The following is a 13999-nucleotide window of genomic DNA, read 5'->3' as shown; positions in this document are numbered from 1 at the left end:
TTCATCAGTGAAAACCTGACTATTCCAGAATGACATTCCAGTAGTTTTTGACTGCAGAATTTGACTGTTTTGATTACCATATAAACGTGTGCGTGTAAATAATGGTGTAACATTACAACAATTTATGTCTGGCATATAAACAAGGATGTGTTTTAAAGGTAAAATCTTAATGGATTATCGCATGTTCATTACAGCAGGTATGCCTTCAGAATGGTATATACTTTGTTATCAGTTAATGTACAATAATCAGAAAGAGGAAATGGCAACTTGGTTTTAATGTGAGATTACTTCCCTGTGAAAATGTATTTTGGGGTCATGTGGTGATTTTTAAAATTTTTATAATTACTGACTGTGGTTAGCTCTCATTAACAGCTTTAAAATGTAAATACATTATTTGAACACAATCAATGCCATGACTTCTGGTTTCGTACTGGTCACATGGTGAAAAAGGGTGGGTATGACACGTTACTGTGGACAGTATTTGCATTTCACGACCACAAGTCATTCCGACGTCATTAGTTCATTGAGCAATCGGGCCAATTACGAGCGAATACGCTGAAAGTTCCGAATTAAAAATTCGAAAAAAAAGTAGGATGTGACGTCATTTGGGCAGGTAGACAGATTCTATACGCTGGACGACATGGAGGCTGGGAAACACAGCCGCTGCTGATAGTTACATTTACAGTTTACACTAAACACGAAATTGGCATCAGTAAAGCACTGACACCTTCTTCGGGACACAGGTAAGTGCGAGACGTTTGACAGAGAAAATAAATATACGACAAACCCGACTTAATAATACTGTTGTTATGTCTGAGTGCCGTCTAGCTATGCAGCTAACCAGCTAGCGAGACAAACAAGCAGGTGCTGAAATTCGAGGGGCCTAAAGCTAGACCGTTTGCCCTGCGTAGGCTAGTTAAAACCAGTTAGCTAGCTGCTAATGAATAGTATTCCACTATAAACCTAAGGTAATACTCAAGAATATTAGCTGTATTATGTGACGTCATTGTCAGAACTGTGGAATGTGTGTGCTAATGAATGTAACCAACGTTAGCTTAGCTAGCTCTTATTTGTCGCTCATTTCCGGATGTAAAAATTGTTTGGATGGTACCCAGCTACCTAGCTAACTGAGTTATTTGGAAAATTATATTTCTTGACTTGCCATCTAGCCTGTTAGTGAGCTTTGAATGTTGAAATAGCTAGCCATGTAGCTGTAGCATTAATAGACATGCAGTCATTCAATTGGTATTAACATAGCGTAACAGTAATTATCTCGCTAACTTAGCTGGAACCCAACGTTGCTTCACTTCTTGGTTAGGAAATTGCAAAAACATTGTGATGCGAGTCATTAGCGAACTGCGAAGAAGGTCGTATCAATTTTGCAGTAGCAATCGGCAGCCAAAACGTTGTTCAGTGTATTGTATACCCTTCCTAACATGCTTTTGCTAACGTTTGCTAACGTTGAATTATGTCAAGAAGCAGTTGATCAGATGTCTGTCCACTCGTCTGCTTGGCTGGTCAGAAATAAGTTAATTTATATTTACTTTCTGGTTTCACCGTGTAGAAATTACAACTCTTTTAATACATAGACCCCCCATCTGTGCAGCAACCATATTCAGCTCTTGTTTCGAAAATCTGCAGTTTAATCACATAAATTGTTTAATTGAAAATCTAAGAGTATAGAGGCATATTACTTTTTTTTTTAATAATAAAAAATAAAAAAGGTATTTGTCCAAATGTTAAAGAGCTCACTGTAGTTTCTTCCAATGAGACCTGCAAGTCTGTTTGTTTATAGATAAATGGTTTTATGACCTCCCATGCAATTTAGCTAGAGCAGCTTTATGTTTTTGTGGTGCCCAATTCAAGTTGCTGTTCTTAACAGCACAGTGTGTTCCTGCTGGACTGTACGTTGGGGATGCCTGTTGGGTTGGATTCTTAAGTTGTCAGGTCTTGGCTAAAATGGATTGGAAACTTGAAAAACTGTAACAAACTGGAAATGTGAGGTTTACAAAAAAAAAACCCCAGGGAAAGAAAAAACTGTCAAACAATGACCCAGCTGAGAAGGGGAGCCCAGTCCTCCACTGTGAGCACGGCCTCTGAATGGAAGCCCAGGCTCACTGTTTTCAGGCTCTCAGCCATGCTCGTTCTGCCCCTCAGGAGCCGTCACACTTATTCCGGCTAGGCTTGCTGGGAGCACTGCTTTCATAAATGAAAGTCATCCTGCATGAAACGATAGTTGGAAGAATTTATATTGATGTGCGACGGGAGACGTAGGCCTAATTTAAAGTGGAGTACTGTGACTTATTCATTGGGAGACAGTGGCAGTGAGAATGATTTTTATGAGTTTTGATAGAAGAAAGCCTATTCTTATTCAGTAGGTGTGAGAAGTAGGCTTTGCTGATTTTCTGTTTGTACTGAATCTCTCTCGGTGTGAAAATGTTTCCCGAAAGAATTGTCAGCACCGAGTGCACATTCTCAGAATAAAGTGTCATTTAAACTCTGTTGTCACAAGGAAGACCGAAGCTATTGAATCTGTTTCTCCTCTCCCTCCTGGTTTAAGCATTTCTACCTGCTTATGCTTTACTTGGGCTATTTAATTATGTGTGCTGGTCACAGAAACAAACTAATACAAGAAGAACAAAGGCCTTTGCATCTGAGGCAGAAGAGATCTGAGACTAATTAAAGGCCCTGTTGGAATGAGCTCTGGACTGCGTGTTAGAAATGCTAATTCAGTCAGCCGGAACATCATTACTGTATTCTTCTAACGATGGAGCTGTGTCAGACAAATGCACAACACGGCTGAATTTAAGCAGTGCCTGAGAGATGTAATTGACAGGCAGTGGGGACAGCGACAGGTGTTTTATTTATTAAGTCGTCTTACCCCATTTAGGGCTTATCTCTCTTACTTGTTTTCTCCTATTCTGTTCCAGCTCTAGTTTATCACAGTTCCGCCTTCCTCAGATAGAGCTGGCCTCTTGTTTGTTGGAGAGGTTGATATAGTGTGTGTGTGTGTGTGTGTGGTCTATGGTGAAATGGAACATGTTCATGTGTGTATGATTACACAAGACTCACTTGGATACTTCTTGTTGATGTTAATGCATTCTCTGGTAGATTGTGGTGACCTTGTATTTTCCGAGGATTGTCTTCTAAGTAATGTTGGGTTTTTAATGAAAACCTTTTTCCCTCCTCCAGGTAGGCTCTGGTTGAACCGTTGGCCAAAACATGGAGTCCATGCTTAACAAGCTGAAAAGCACCGTCACCAAGGTGAAAGCGGATGTCGCCAGTGCAGTCATGGGTAACCCGGTCACCCGAGAATATGAAGTAGGCCGGCACATTGCCAGCAGTGGACCAGGGCTGTGCTGGCGAATTTACAGTGGAGTCAAGAACTCCACGAAACAGGTAGGCCCCCCCCCCCCCCAGCTGAGGTGAAGTAGGATGGGACGTTTACAGAACCATGTTGGTCACTGACACATATTTACAGAAACATATTGGTGATTCCTGTGATATTACAAGCCTTGCCTTCTTGTCACAAAGTACATTTTGCAGGGTTCTCTCCCTGTGGGGAAATACTTAGTTTTATTCCTTGTTTTCCAGGAAGTAGCAGTGTTTGTTTTCGAAAAGAGACTGATCGACAAGTATCAGAAGTTTGAAAAGGACCAGATTGTTGACTCTCTGAAAAAAGGAGTCCAGCAGCTGACCCGCTTACGACATCCTCGCCTTCTCACTGTCCAGCACCCGCTCGAGGAGTCGCGGTGAGTGACGCGTTCGCTGCCTCTTTCCTCAACCCCAGAGTGCTTTTACATACTAATATTCGGTCATTTCAGGAATACTCTTAACTGAAAGGTCTCGATAACATTTGAATGTCATTTCAATAGCACGTCCTGTAGAACGTGTTGTAGTTTTCTGAATGAATTTGAATTGGTTTGCATGCTATTAGAACCCAACTTTTATCTGAGATTTTGGAAAAAGATCTTTAGAACGAAATCTTATGAACAAAGTCTTATCAAAAGGTTTTGCTACCTTGTTGCGTGATCTTTTTTTTTTGGTATGCCCAGTCATGTTTATAGATTAATTATTTTGCTGACACATCCACCGTTGATTCAGGAGAGCAGTGACTAACACATATCTTGCGAAGGGCAGCCATTGCTGTTAGTGGTTCTCCTTGGTTTCTGCCCTCAGTTCTCCTTGGATTCTGCCCTCAGTTCTCCTTGGTTTCTGCCCTCAGGAGGAGAATTGGCTTCCTACATCAGTTAGATCAGCTGACGCAGTGCAGACTGAAATCCTTGAATCCTGGTGCCCTGAACTCAGACTGTGCCATGTTGGATTTATTCACCTTCAGACAGATCTGTTTACCGGTGCACTATGTGATTGATGTAACAGCACTTTTAGTACTGGTGGTTTATTTCACATTGTCTTCAGTGACCTTGAATCTCATGCTTTCCTTTTCAGAGACTGTCTGGCCTTCTGTACAGAGCCTGTCTTTGCCAGCTTGGCCAATGTTCTGGGTCAGCATGAGAACCTGCCCTATCCACTTCCATCAGAGCTCAGCGAGTACAAATTGTACGACGTGGAGACCAAGTATGGCCTCCTACAGGTGAGACCACAAACACCCCTGCAAAATTATTCTGCCAGTCCCAGCTCACTTTCATCTTTAGGAATGATAGTTTATACAGCTGATGGCACAGAATAAGCAAGCTGTTTTGTTCACTGCCAAAATGTGGAGATGGTCTGAGGTACTTGTTTAAATGCTCTTGGACTGGTGAACTCTTTCTCATGTTTTGTTTGGTCAGATGTTGGTTCACAGCAGGTTGAAGGTGGCTATTCAGTCTCTCTTGTCCCCCCTCTGACAGATCTCAGAGGGCTTGGCCTTCCTCCACAATGGGGTGAAGATGGTCCATGGAAACCTGTGCCCAGAGAACATCATTGTGAATAAGAGTGGGTCCTGGAAGATCATGGGCTTTGACTTCAGCATTTCATCCACCAACCCGTCAGATCAGGAGGTGAGACGTAGTATCAGAGTTTTTCACCGGGCTGATGGGTCCCAGTGCCTGACTAGTGCAGCAGGGTGGGGGTGGAGCACAACTGAAGGTTCACAGAGGAGGCAGTGGGGGTGACATTAGGTTAGGATGTAGAGCGGTCGTCTGCCAATCTGGTTCCAACCCTGGCCTTCTGGGCAAAAGTGTCGAAGTGTCCTTGAGCGAGACACTTAACCCGTAATGGTTGACACATTGCGTGGCTGCCTTTTTCTGCAAGTGTGTTAGTGGGATGTGTTAATTGTAGCGTGCTTTTGGAAAAAAAAGACAATTTAAATGCTGTCCATTTACCTTTTAGCTACGGAACAAGAGGAGGTTGCAGCCATTTTGTCTCATCAGTTTGCCTTTGTGTGTTTGTGTGTACCAGCCCACGTACTCTTGTAAGGAGTGGGATCCCAACATGTCGTCTCTCTGCCTTCCGAACCCGGAGTACCTCGCCCCCGAGTACATCCTGTCGGTCAGTTGTGAAACGGCCTCTGACATGTACTCCCTGGGCGTGGTCATGCATGCCGTCTTCAGCGAGGGGAAGCCTGTCTTCCAGGTCAACAAGCAGGACATCTTCAAGAGCTTCAGCAGACAGCTGGACCAGGTGAGAGACCTGACTGGCCTCTCCCTGAAGGGCAACAGCTTCTCTTTACTCCAGCGGGTCACTGTGTTTGCCCTCTGTATTATGGCTGCACTGTGGCTGTGTTTTGACTCCTTTTAAATGTCTCCTCAGCTGAGCCGACTGAAGCCAGGGGTCCTCACCAAGATCCCTGAAGAGGTACGGGAGCATGTAAAGATGCTCCTGAGCGTTACGCCCAACGTCCGTCCTGATGCTGACCAGATGACCAAGGCAAGTAACCAGTGGCTATCCCTGTTACATTCCACACTAGGGTGGGTACAAAGGGAAATGTGTGGAAACAGGCTGTAATCCAGAACTCATCATTTTTCTGGCAGTTGGTTATTAGTGCCTCAAAGCACATCAGTGTATAGGGCTATATTTATATCTGCTATATTTATACCTGATAACTTTGACGCCTGTGTTGTTCACAGACAGACGCCACAGACACTTGGGGCCTGTATCACAAGGCAGGTCTACTGAGTAAAACCCGGAATAGCTCTTTTTACTTCAGTCCATGTGGATTTTGGAGTGTTCCGGGTTTTCCTCTGTGAAGTTATTCAACTAACTCTTCAATCCTGGCTCATGATGCAGGCCCCTGCTGTTAGTGTTCATATTACGCTACTGAGGTACTGATGTTAACAGACGAGTGTGCAGTGTTTATACAGAGGTGTTCAGGGGTTTGTGAGAAGTGGCTGGCATCTACCTCTGTGAATGTCAGGTGTGTTTTGCTTACAGGTTCCGTTCTTCGATGATGTTGGAGCAATGACGTTGCAGTACTTTGATTCCCTCTTCCAAAGGGACAATCTGCAGAAGTCCCAGTTCTACAAGGGCTTACCCAAGGTTCTGCCCAAGTTGCCCAAGGTAAGCTCTCCAGTGATTTGCTGTCCAGGATGAGCTCTGCGGTGTGACTTGCTGACAAAGCAAAACCCGCGGATTGCGTCTGCATTGCTAACGCTGGCATTCATATTTTAGCATGTTGATGTGAGAATCGCAAGTTCTTTCTCTGAGATTAATTGTCAAGTTGGCAGGGCCTCTTGACATGATAATATGCAGTTTACTCTGCTGTGGACAGTCTGAACCTTGAACTCTGACCTCTCTCGCTCAGCGCGTGGTGGTGCACCGAATCCTGCCAGCACTCTCCTCCGAGTTTGTGAACCCGGACATGGTTCCCTTTGTCCTGCCCAACGTGCTGCTGATAGCTGAGGAGTGCACAAAGGAGGAGTACGTGCGTCTGATCATGCCTGATCTCGGCCCGGTCTTCAAACAGCAAGAACCTGTGCAGGTACTTCGGCAGACTGCGCCTACATGCTCAGGATAACCATTCTCTGTCACTACCGACCCACCCAGATCCACACACACACACACACACACACACGCGCACTCTTTCACCAAGCTCATTCACCAATCTCCCTACTTATGTTTGACTACAAAATTCACATGTCTGCTATAACACACTCCAGAGGCAAAGATTAAACTTAAGAGGGTTCAGGGCTGAATTTCTGTTCCTATCAGTGGATGAATATCATGTGCCTGTCTGTGTCTGTGTGTGCATGTGCACGCATCTGTCTTTGGTAGAATTGCAGTCTACATGTTTTTAAGTATTGGTGCTTGGTGATAGAGTGTGGCCTCCTCCTTGTCCCCTGCTGTGATGCACTGGAGGGGAAAGCTGGTTGAAATGCTGTGCCCTGTGTCATGGCCATGTTCTCTGTGTGTTCCTTTTCCATGCTCCCAGGCTGGTAACATGGTGAGTGGCCTTGCTTTGTGAAGTGGCACGTGTGACGATGGCCCACCCTTACTTGCATGCGTGTCTCTGAGGCGTGCTGTTAACGTGCTCTTCCTGTGCCTTCTCCTTAGATCCTGCTGATCTTCCTGCAAAAGATGGACCTGCTGCTGACCAAGACTCCTGCGGAGGACATCAGGAACAGCGTGCTGCCCATGGTGTACCGTGCGCTGGAGGCTCCCTCCATACAGATCCAGGTACGGCCATGGCGTCGCCATGGAGACCACTTCCTAACAGGCCCATGCAAGATGGATTAATCACCTAGGAGACGACCAAGAAGCAGTGACATGCAGGAATCTGTCAGAGCTAAACTGAAATCCTGTGTGCATACTTTGATGGACAGATGTCTTGAGTTGTCACATCGCTAGCTCTGCATTGCATTACTTGGGCACTGTCTTAAATTGATGGTTCCCCTGCAGGAGCTGTGCCTGAATATCATCCCCTCCTTTGCAAATCTGATTGACTATCCGTCCATGAAGAACTCGCTGGTCCCACGAATCAAGTCCGCCTGCCTTCAGACCTCCTCCCTGGCGGTGAGTCACTGCAGAACATCCAAGCTCTATAGCACTCACCTGGCCCGTCCCCACAGTGACACACTGCTACCCTGCTACACAGATGCTTGGACACAGACTCTCACAGGCCGAGAGGCCCAAGCTCAATGGCTCCATGTTTGTGTTATCCAGGTGCGGGTCAACTCCCTGGTGTGTCTGGGGAAGATCCTGGAATACCTGGATAAATGGTTTGTCATCGACGAGATCCTGCCTTTCCTGCTGCAGATTCCTTCCAGGGAGCCTGCTGTGCTTATGGGGATTCTGGGTAAGGGGAGGAGCTAATTCTGAAATGAGTTATTTTATGTGTACAAAATGGAGTGGCCCTGGTTGATATTTGTATGTGCTACAACAGTAAGAGTAAGGGCAGGTTTGTGTAGTACGCATTACAGTGGCAGAATGTGAACTGGGTTTGGTGTGTGTACAAATAACATCGTGAATATCACGAGTCATGGGCATTTCACCATTCAGAGGCGGAACAGCAGAAGTAATGTTTTTTTTCTCCACAGGGATCTACAAGTGCACCTTCTCCCATAAGAAACTGGGGATCCCAAAAGAGCACCTGGCGGGGAAGACCATTCCCCATCTGGTCTCCCTCAGCATCGACAACAACCTGAACCTCAACCAGGTGCGATGCACGCTCACACACGCACGCTCACACACACACACACACACACACACACACACACACACACACACACACGCAAATGCACATGCACATGCACAAAGGCACGCAAACACACACACACACACACACCCACACACACACACACACATACACACACACACACACACAGTTGCACATATGCATTTGCTTCATGTCTTTATAAGAGGCTTACTGAGTCTCTGGTATGTTTCAGTTCAACTCCTTCATGGCGGTGATCAGAGACATGCTGAGCCGAATGGAGGCGGAGCACAAGACCAAACTGGAGCAGCTGCATGCCATGCAGGAGCAGCAGAGGTGTCTGTCACTCCACTCCTCTGTAACCATAGAGACACCTGTCACATCTGTCATAGCTGCTTTTATTGTTATTGTTGTTCTGAGCTGAGAGTTGGGTAACAGTGTTCTGCATGTGTCGTCTTCCACCCCAGGTCACTGAACATCTCAAACCCGCTAAGCCAATCCGAGGAAACCAAGTCCACACCCAGCCCTGGCAACCAGGTGAGATCAGGGGCTGGTCTTACCATTACCATAACCATAGTTTCTTTCCTCTAGCTCCTCTCTCCAAAAGTGGGCAAGCCCATGTTTAGTGTAGTTCTGAATTGCAGGCTAAATCTAACATGCTGTATCCCTGTCGCGTATCTCCCACCCCTCTGCCTTTCTAATCCCTAATTTTGAATCTCCTGCACTGTGGCTGAGGCACATACACTCCACCAGCGAGCCTGGCTGTGAGTCACGAGTCTGCCCACAAGACTGGTAGAGCTGCAGCAGAGCCAGTGTCCATTGCTTCGTTCACTGGCATCTCCCCCATATGGTGGCTCCTCCTACAGCACAGTACCCCCATCACTGGGCTGTTCAAGAGGGAACACTGCTTTTTGCTGGCAAACACCAGCCTAGTTTTCATGTCTGCATACAAACCAAGCCCAGCCCTGCTTGGCTTCAGCAGTTTGAAAAAGTAATAGAAAACATGCCTCTTGTTTGGCAAGGTGCAAACCAACGGACTTGAATGTAAAACACAAAGAGAAAGCACTCTCTTTCGGTTTGGCTGCTGAAACATTCATAAAAAAAAAAATAATAATAATAAAAATATCACAAGAAAGTGTGCGACCACACTTTTTCCCCTTCAACAGTTTGACATGTGATGGGCACAGGCTGGTACGGTTTAGAGGGCGGATGCTTAGACCCTTCCTGTGTCTACAGATTGATGGCCTCTTCGGAGGGAACTCTACGAGTGCCGGGCAGAATGGGAAAGAGAATGGATCTTCTGTGCCTGCTCCACAACCATCCCGAGTACGTACTGTCCGGCTTACGGCCTCAGTAAACACACTCTCCACGCCACTGTCTGAGCATACGTCCAGTCATTCTCAGAGTCTGCTTCTGTTCTGAACAAGCTCTGAATTTAACTGCACCAGAATGGCCAAGATGACTGTCATATTTCTGTAATTATAAGTGCGCGATATGCGTTAAAGGTATCCATTGTGTTCATAGATTTTGTAATTAAAGAACAGGCCTGCTGCAACTACAAATGTTGTACTTGGAATGTGAACAACGGGAGGTTTATAATGGCATCCAAACGACAGCCTCTGTTCCTTGTTTGGCCTAGATTTTAGCTGCTGAGGTAAGGACTGCTCCCTGTGCTTCTCTGCGGTGTGTTCGTGTGTAATGTGTTCCTTGGTCCCCTCTCATGTCCAGGTGTCTCTCACCCTGGAGGAGAAGCAGCGTTTGGCAAAGGAGCAGGAGCAAGCAGCCAAACTGAGGACTCAGCAGCCTCTCACCCCCAATGTCATGAAAGCAGCCGCATCCACCCCTCAGGTACCCCTATACCCTTCCTACACACGTACCCCTATACCCCTCCTACACATGTCCACCTCTCAGGTACCCCTATACCCCTCCTACACATACCCCTATACCCCTCCTACACAGGTCCACCACTCAGGTACCTCCCCTACACACAACACGTGCCCACCTCTCTCGTCCCCTGCCATACCCACCCCCTGTACCCACCTACACACGTCCACCTCTCAGGTACTCCACCATACCCACCTCCTATACCCGAAACAGTCAATGTAACACAGGCAATGTATCCTTACAGAAATGCAATATGAAATAAAATCATTAAGGTTTCGGAACACATATATATGGGCAACTGTACAAATAATTTCTGCTTGATTATTTCCCTGAGGAAAGATTGTCTGCACTACTGACACCCTGCACCCCCTACTGCAGAAGCCCACACATACCAGTATGATATCTGCAACACTTCATAACTGTACACTAGAACCTCCACAGAGGTAATGCCCTAATGAAACTGTGTTGTGTTCCTGTATCTCTGCCAGGCGAAAGATCTGACCAGCAGTCTGATGAACAGCATGACCTCACTGTCCCTCAGCTCCGGCCCCCGGCAGGGAGGGGCCGTTTCCACCGGCTTCCCCTCGGTGGCCCCCATGGGCGGGGTGGGCACCATGGGAACCATGAGCAACGGGTTCGGCTCGGGGATGGGCTTCCCGCCGGCGGGGATGAACATGGGCATGCGCCCGTCTGGCCCCGGGGCCCCTGTGTACGGGGGCCTGGCCACCACCACCAGCACCCCAAACTTCTCCGCCCTCGCCCAGACCCAGGCCAGCAAGCCCCCGGACATGTCCGCCCTCGACTCCCTCTTCACCCCGCAGAAGCCCAAAGTCACCCTCAACCAAATGACCCCCGTGCCCACACCCGCTCCCAGCCCGTGGCTCAACCAGTTTGGGTCCCAGCAGCCTGCCCAGGCGGCGGCCCTGCCCATGGGCACTGCCCACGCGGGGTTCGGCATGCAGGCCAATCCCTTCTTCAGCCCGCAGAACTTCTCCCAGGCCACGGCCGCGCCCATGGCCGCTCCGCCCATCAACCCTGGCGCCCTCAGACAAAGCGCCTCTGCCAACAACGACCTGAAGGACCTCTTCGGCTAGAGCCTCGTTCACATACCCACGCCTTTTCACTCTGAGACCCAACGGGAGGAAAACGCAGAGACTCTGGGTGACCGATAGCGATCTTGTTGAATTTAATCAAGTGGAGGTCCCGGCTTATTGTTAATTACATTGAATGTGATCTGATTGTGGCTTAAAGTCCCTTCAAACTGCAGACCTCAGTGAGTGGAGCCCAGAGGCAAAGGAGGACCTTTCTACCATGTCCCATCACTTACCCTAGGGATTGGTTACCATGTCTAGCCCACATCTGGGAGATTTTGCTCATATACTGAGTCTAATCAACTATACCGGGGGGTTTATATGGTGTCCCATCAGTAACGGAGGTTTAGATACTGTACCGCATCAGTAACCGTGGGTGCTGGGTTGAGATCAACTCGATAAGCTGTGCTGCCATTGTTCCCCAGATTCCCATATCAGCACTGAAAGGATCACGTGGGTCCAGCCGAGACCAGCGTGTGTGTGTGACCCACCCAGGAGCAGTAGACCAGCCAGTCTCCACGCTGATGCGGTTTCCCCTCTGTCCCTTTTGCTTCCCACGCTCCAGGCCGCTACGCAGGGCCTCTGTTACTGTCTCTGCCGCTAGCCGAAGCTGCCCATCCCCCCCACAGCATGAAGGACTCGCACGCGTTAGGCAGCCACACCAATCACCCGCTGTGTCTCGGGCAGCTCTGTTTTGCAGTTTGAGTTGAGTGTTGTTTTTTGTTTTTGTTTTTTCCAGTTTGCTGGGTGTGGGACCAGGTGGTGTGACCCTAGCTGTCTCGCCCATTCTCTCTCCCGCACGCACTGGGAGATAACGGCCTTCTCCTCACCGAGGGAGAGGGAGGGTGTGGCCAGAGGCCTCGTTGCTGTCGTGTGTGTGAGGGTGAATGAGGGTGAATGCTGCCAATCTTGCCTCTTCAGCAGGAGAATAGATGTGAGAATGTGAAAGGGTGAATGCTGTCGGCCATTTTGAAGTTTATGAGTGAATGTTGCTGGGTTCCTTTGCGGTGTGAAAGGGTGAATGTTGCTGGCTTCCTTTGCAGTGTGAAAGGGTGAATGTTGCAGGGTTCCTTTGCAGTGTGAAAGGGTGAATGTTGCTGGCTTCCTTTGCGGTGTGAAAGGGTGAATGTTGCTGGGATCCTTTGCAGTGTGAGGTGTGAAAGGTGTGCTGTTCTGCTGAGTAAATGAAGTGAGTCTGTACATGGGGAACGCCTGGCCACAGCAGGTCAAATAAGTGCTGTATTTACCGTCCTTATACCTGAGGTGGATATATTGTGCGCTTTTGCGTTTATGTGCATTGGCCTCTTCATCGAGCCTTTCTTCCTACCCCTCCCTGTCTGGAGCTGAAGGTGGGGTGCACCTAGGTCCCTCCACCAGGGCAGGTGACGGACGCATTGGAGAAGTGTCCACATTATATTAACTGTCGTACCACAGTGACCACACAGGTTTTTAAAAGTATTTATAACAGTTTTATATATAGGAGGGAGTATACAGTGGTAATATATTGTGAATGAAGTGTTCGATTTAAGATACTTGATGCGTTCTGATGGGAGCGCTGATTAAAGGGGACCCTGCTCTTTCCTGCTGTGGCAGTGATTAATGAAAGGCCTTAAGAGGTGTTTGCAATAATTTCATTTTGAGGCGGGTCGGTCTGCGTGGTTTTATCTGCTGCTTTCTGTTTTTCCATTTGCCTCTTGCAGATTTCAGCGAGGAAGGATCATTTTATACTGGCCACAAACCACACAATTTGCGGTTTATGTGAATTTCTTTGAGGGCACCGTTTGGTGAAAGTCGCCCCCAGGGGGCAGTAAGGTTGTGACTGTGCAAAATGCAGAATGGACTTCCGGACTGCAGGCCTGGGACCTGTGAATGCTGCTCGGGAGTTGAGAGAAACTGCTCTGCATCCTCCCCCCTCACTGTTGTGGTGGCATTTATGTGATGACAAATTTGAGGAACCTGTGAGCACGATTGCTACATTTCCAATAACACGACAAGGTTACTGCTGTCCCAACACATTTGGTTTAAACCGAAAAAAGAGCAAAAGTCTATTCTTTTACAAAACTTCTGATCCTTTGTATATGAGAGAAATAACTGTATAACGTGTCTTTGTGAAATTTGTATTGTGAATGGGGTGTTTGTGTCGTCTCAGTTCAGACTGAGGGTTGGATCTTTCCTAGTCTTCGATGAAATCCTGTAAATATATATAAAATATACATTCTAGTATTCTTTAACATGACTATTGTTTCCTTTGGAATACTTTGCTGATTTGTGACCAGTGATTACATGCTTGCATACAGTTTAGTAATTTCTCCGAAAGAAATCACACAAACACATTTTACATTTTAGTCATTTGGCAGATGCTTTTAATCCAAAGCAACTTACAAGTGCATAGGTTCTTCCACAGGTTAAAGCATCAAATCCATAACTAGTAAAA

General features: G+C 47.2%; 1 protein-coding gene across 2 annotated transcripts; it reads left to right on the top strand.

The window, feature by feature from the left end:
- The first annotated feature begins 607 nt into the window (after positions 1 to 607).
- On the top strand, positions 608 to 13796 carry scyl2 (SCY1 like pseudokinase 2). Of its 2 annotated transcripts, none has more exons than XM_061252590.1 (18): positions 608 to 743; positions 3193 to 3399; positions 3595 to 3752; positions 4450 to 4594; positions 4851 to 5000; positions 5401 to 5622; positions 5752 to 5868; positions 6373 to 6498; positions 6743 to 6919; positions 7492 to 7614; positions 7837 to 7950; positions 8101 to 8233; positions 8475 to 8593; positions 8826 to 8926; positions 9058 to 9127; positions 9827 to 9916; positions 10319 to 10438; positions 10963 to 13796. In XM_061252590.1, the coding sequence occupies exons 2-18, from the start codon at positions 3223 to 3225 to the stop codon at positions 11566 to 11568; spliced, it is 2748 nt and encodes a 915-aa protein (XP_061108574.1). In that variant the 5' UTR covers positions 608 to 743; positions 3193 to 3222; the 3' UTR covers positions 11569 to 13796. The 2 variants fall into 2 exon arrangements, with proteins under 2 accessions (XP_061108574.1, XP_061108575.1); XM_061252591.1 differs by having other exon boundaries at positions 617 to 743; positions 3197 to 3399.
- The last annotated feature ends 203 nt before the right edge of the window (positions 13797 to 13999 follow it).

Source organism: Conger conger, chromosome 8, assembly GCF_963514075.1.
Source record: "Conger conger chromosome 8, fConCon1.1, whole genome shotgun sequence".
Classification (NCBI taxonomy): Eukaryota; Metazoa; Chordata; class Actinopteri; order Anguilliformes; family Congridae; genus Conger; species Conger conger.
Note: the sequence above shows the minus strand (reverse complement) of the source record. Positions and strands in the feature narration are given on the sequence as shown.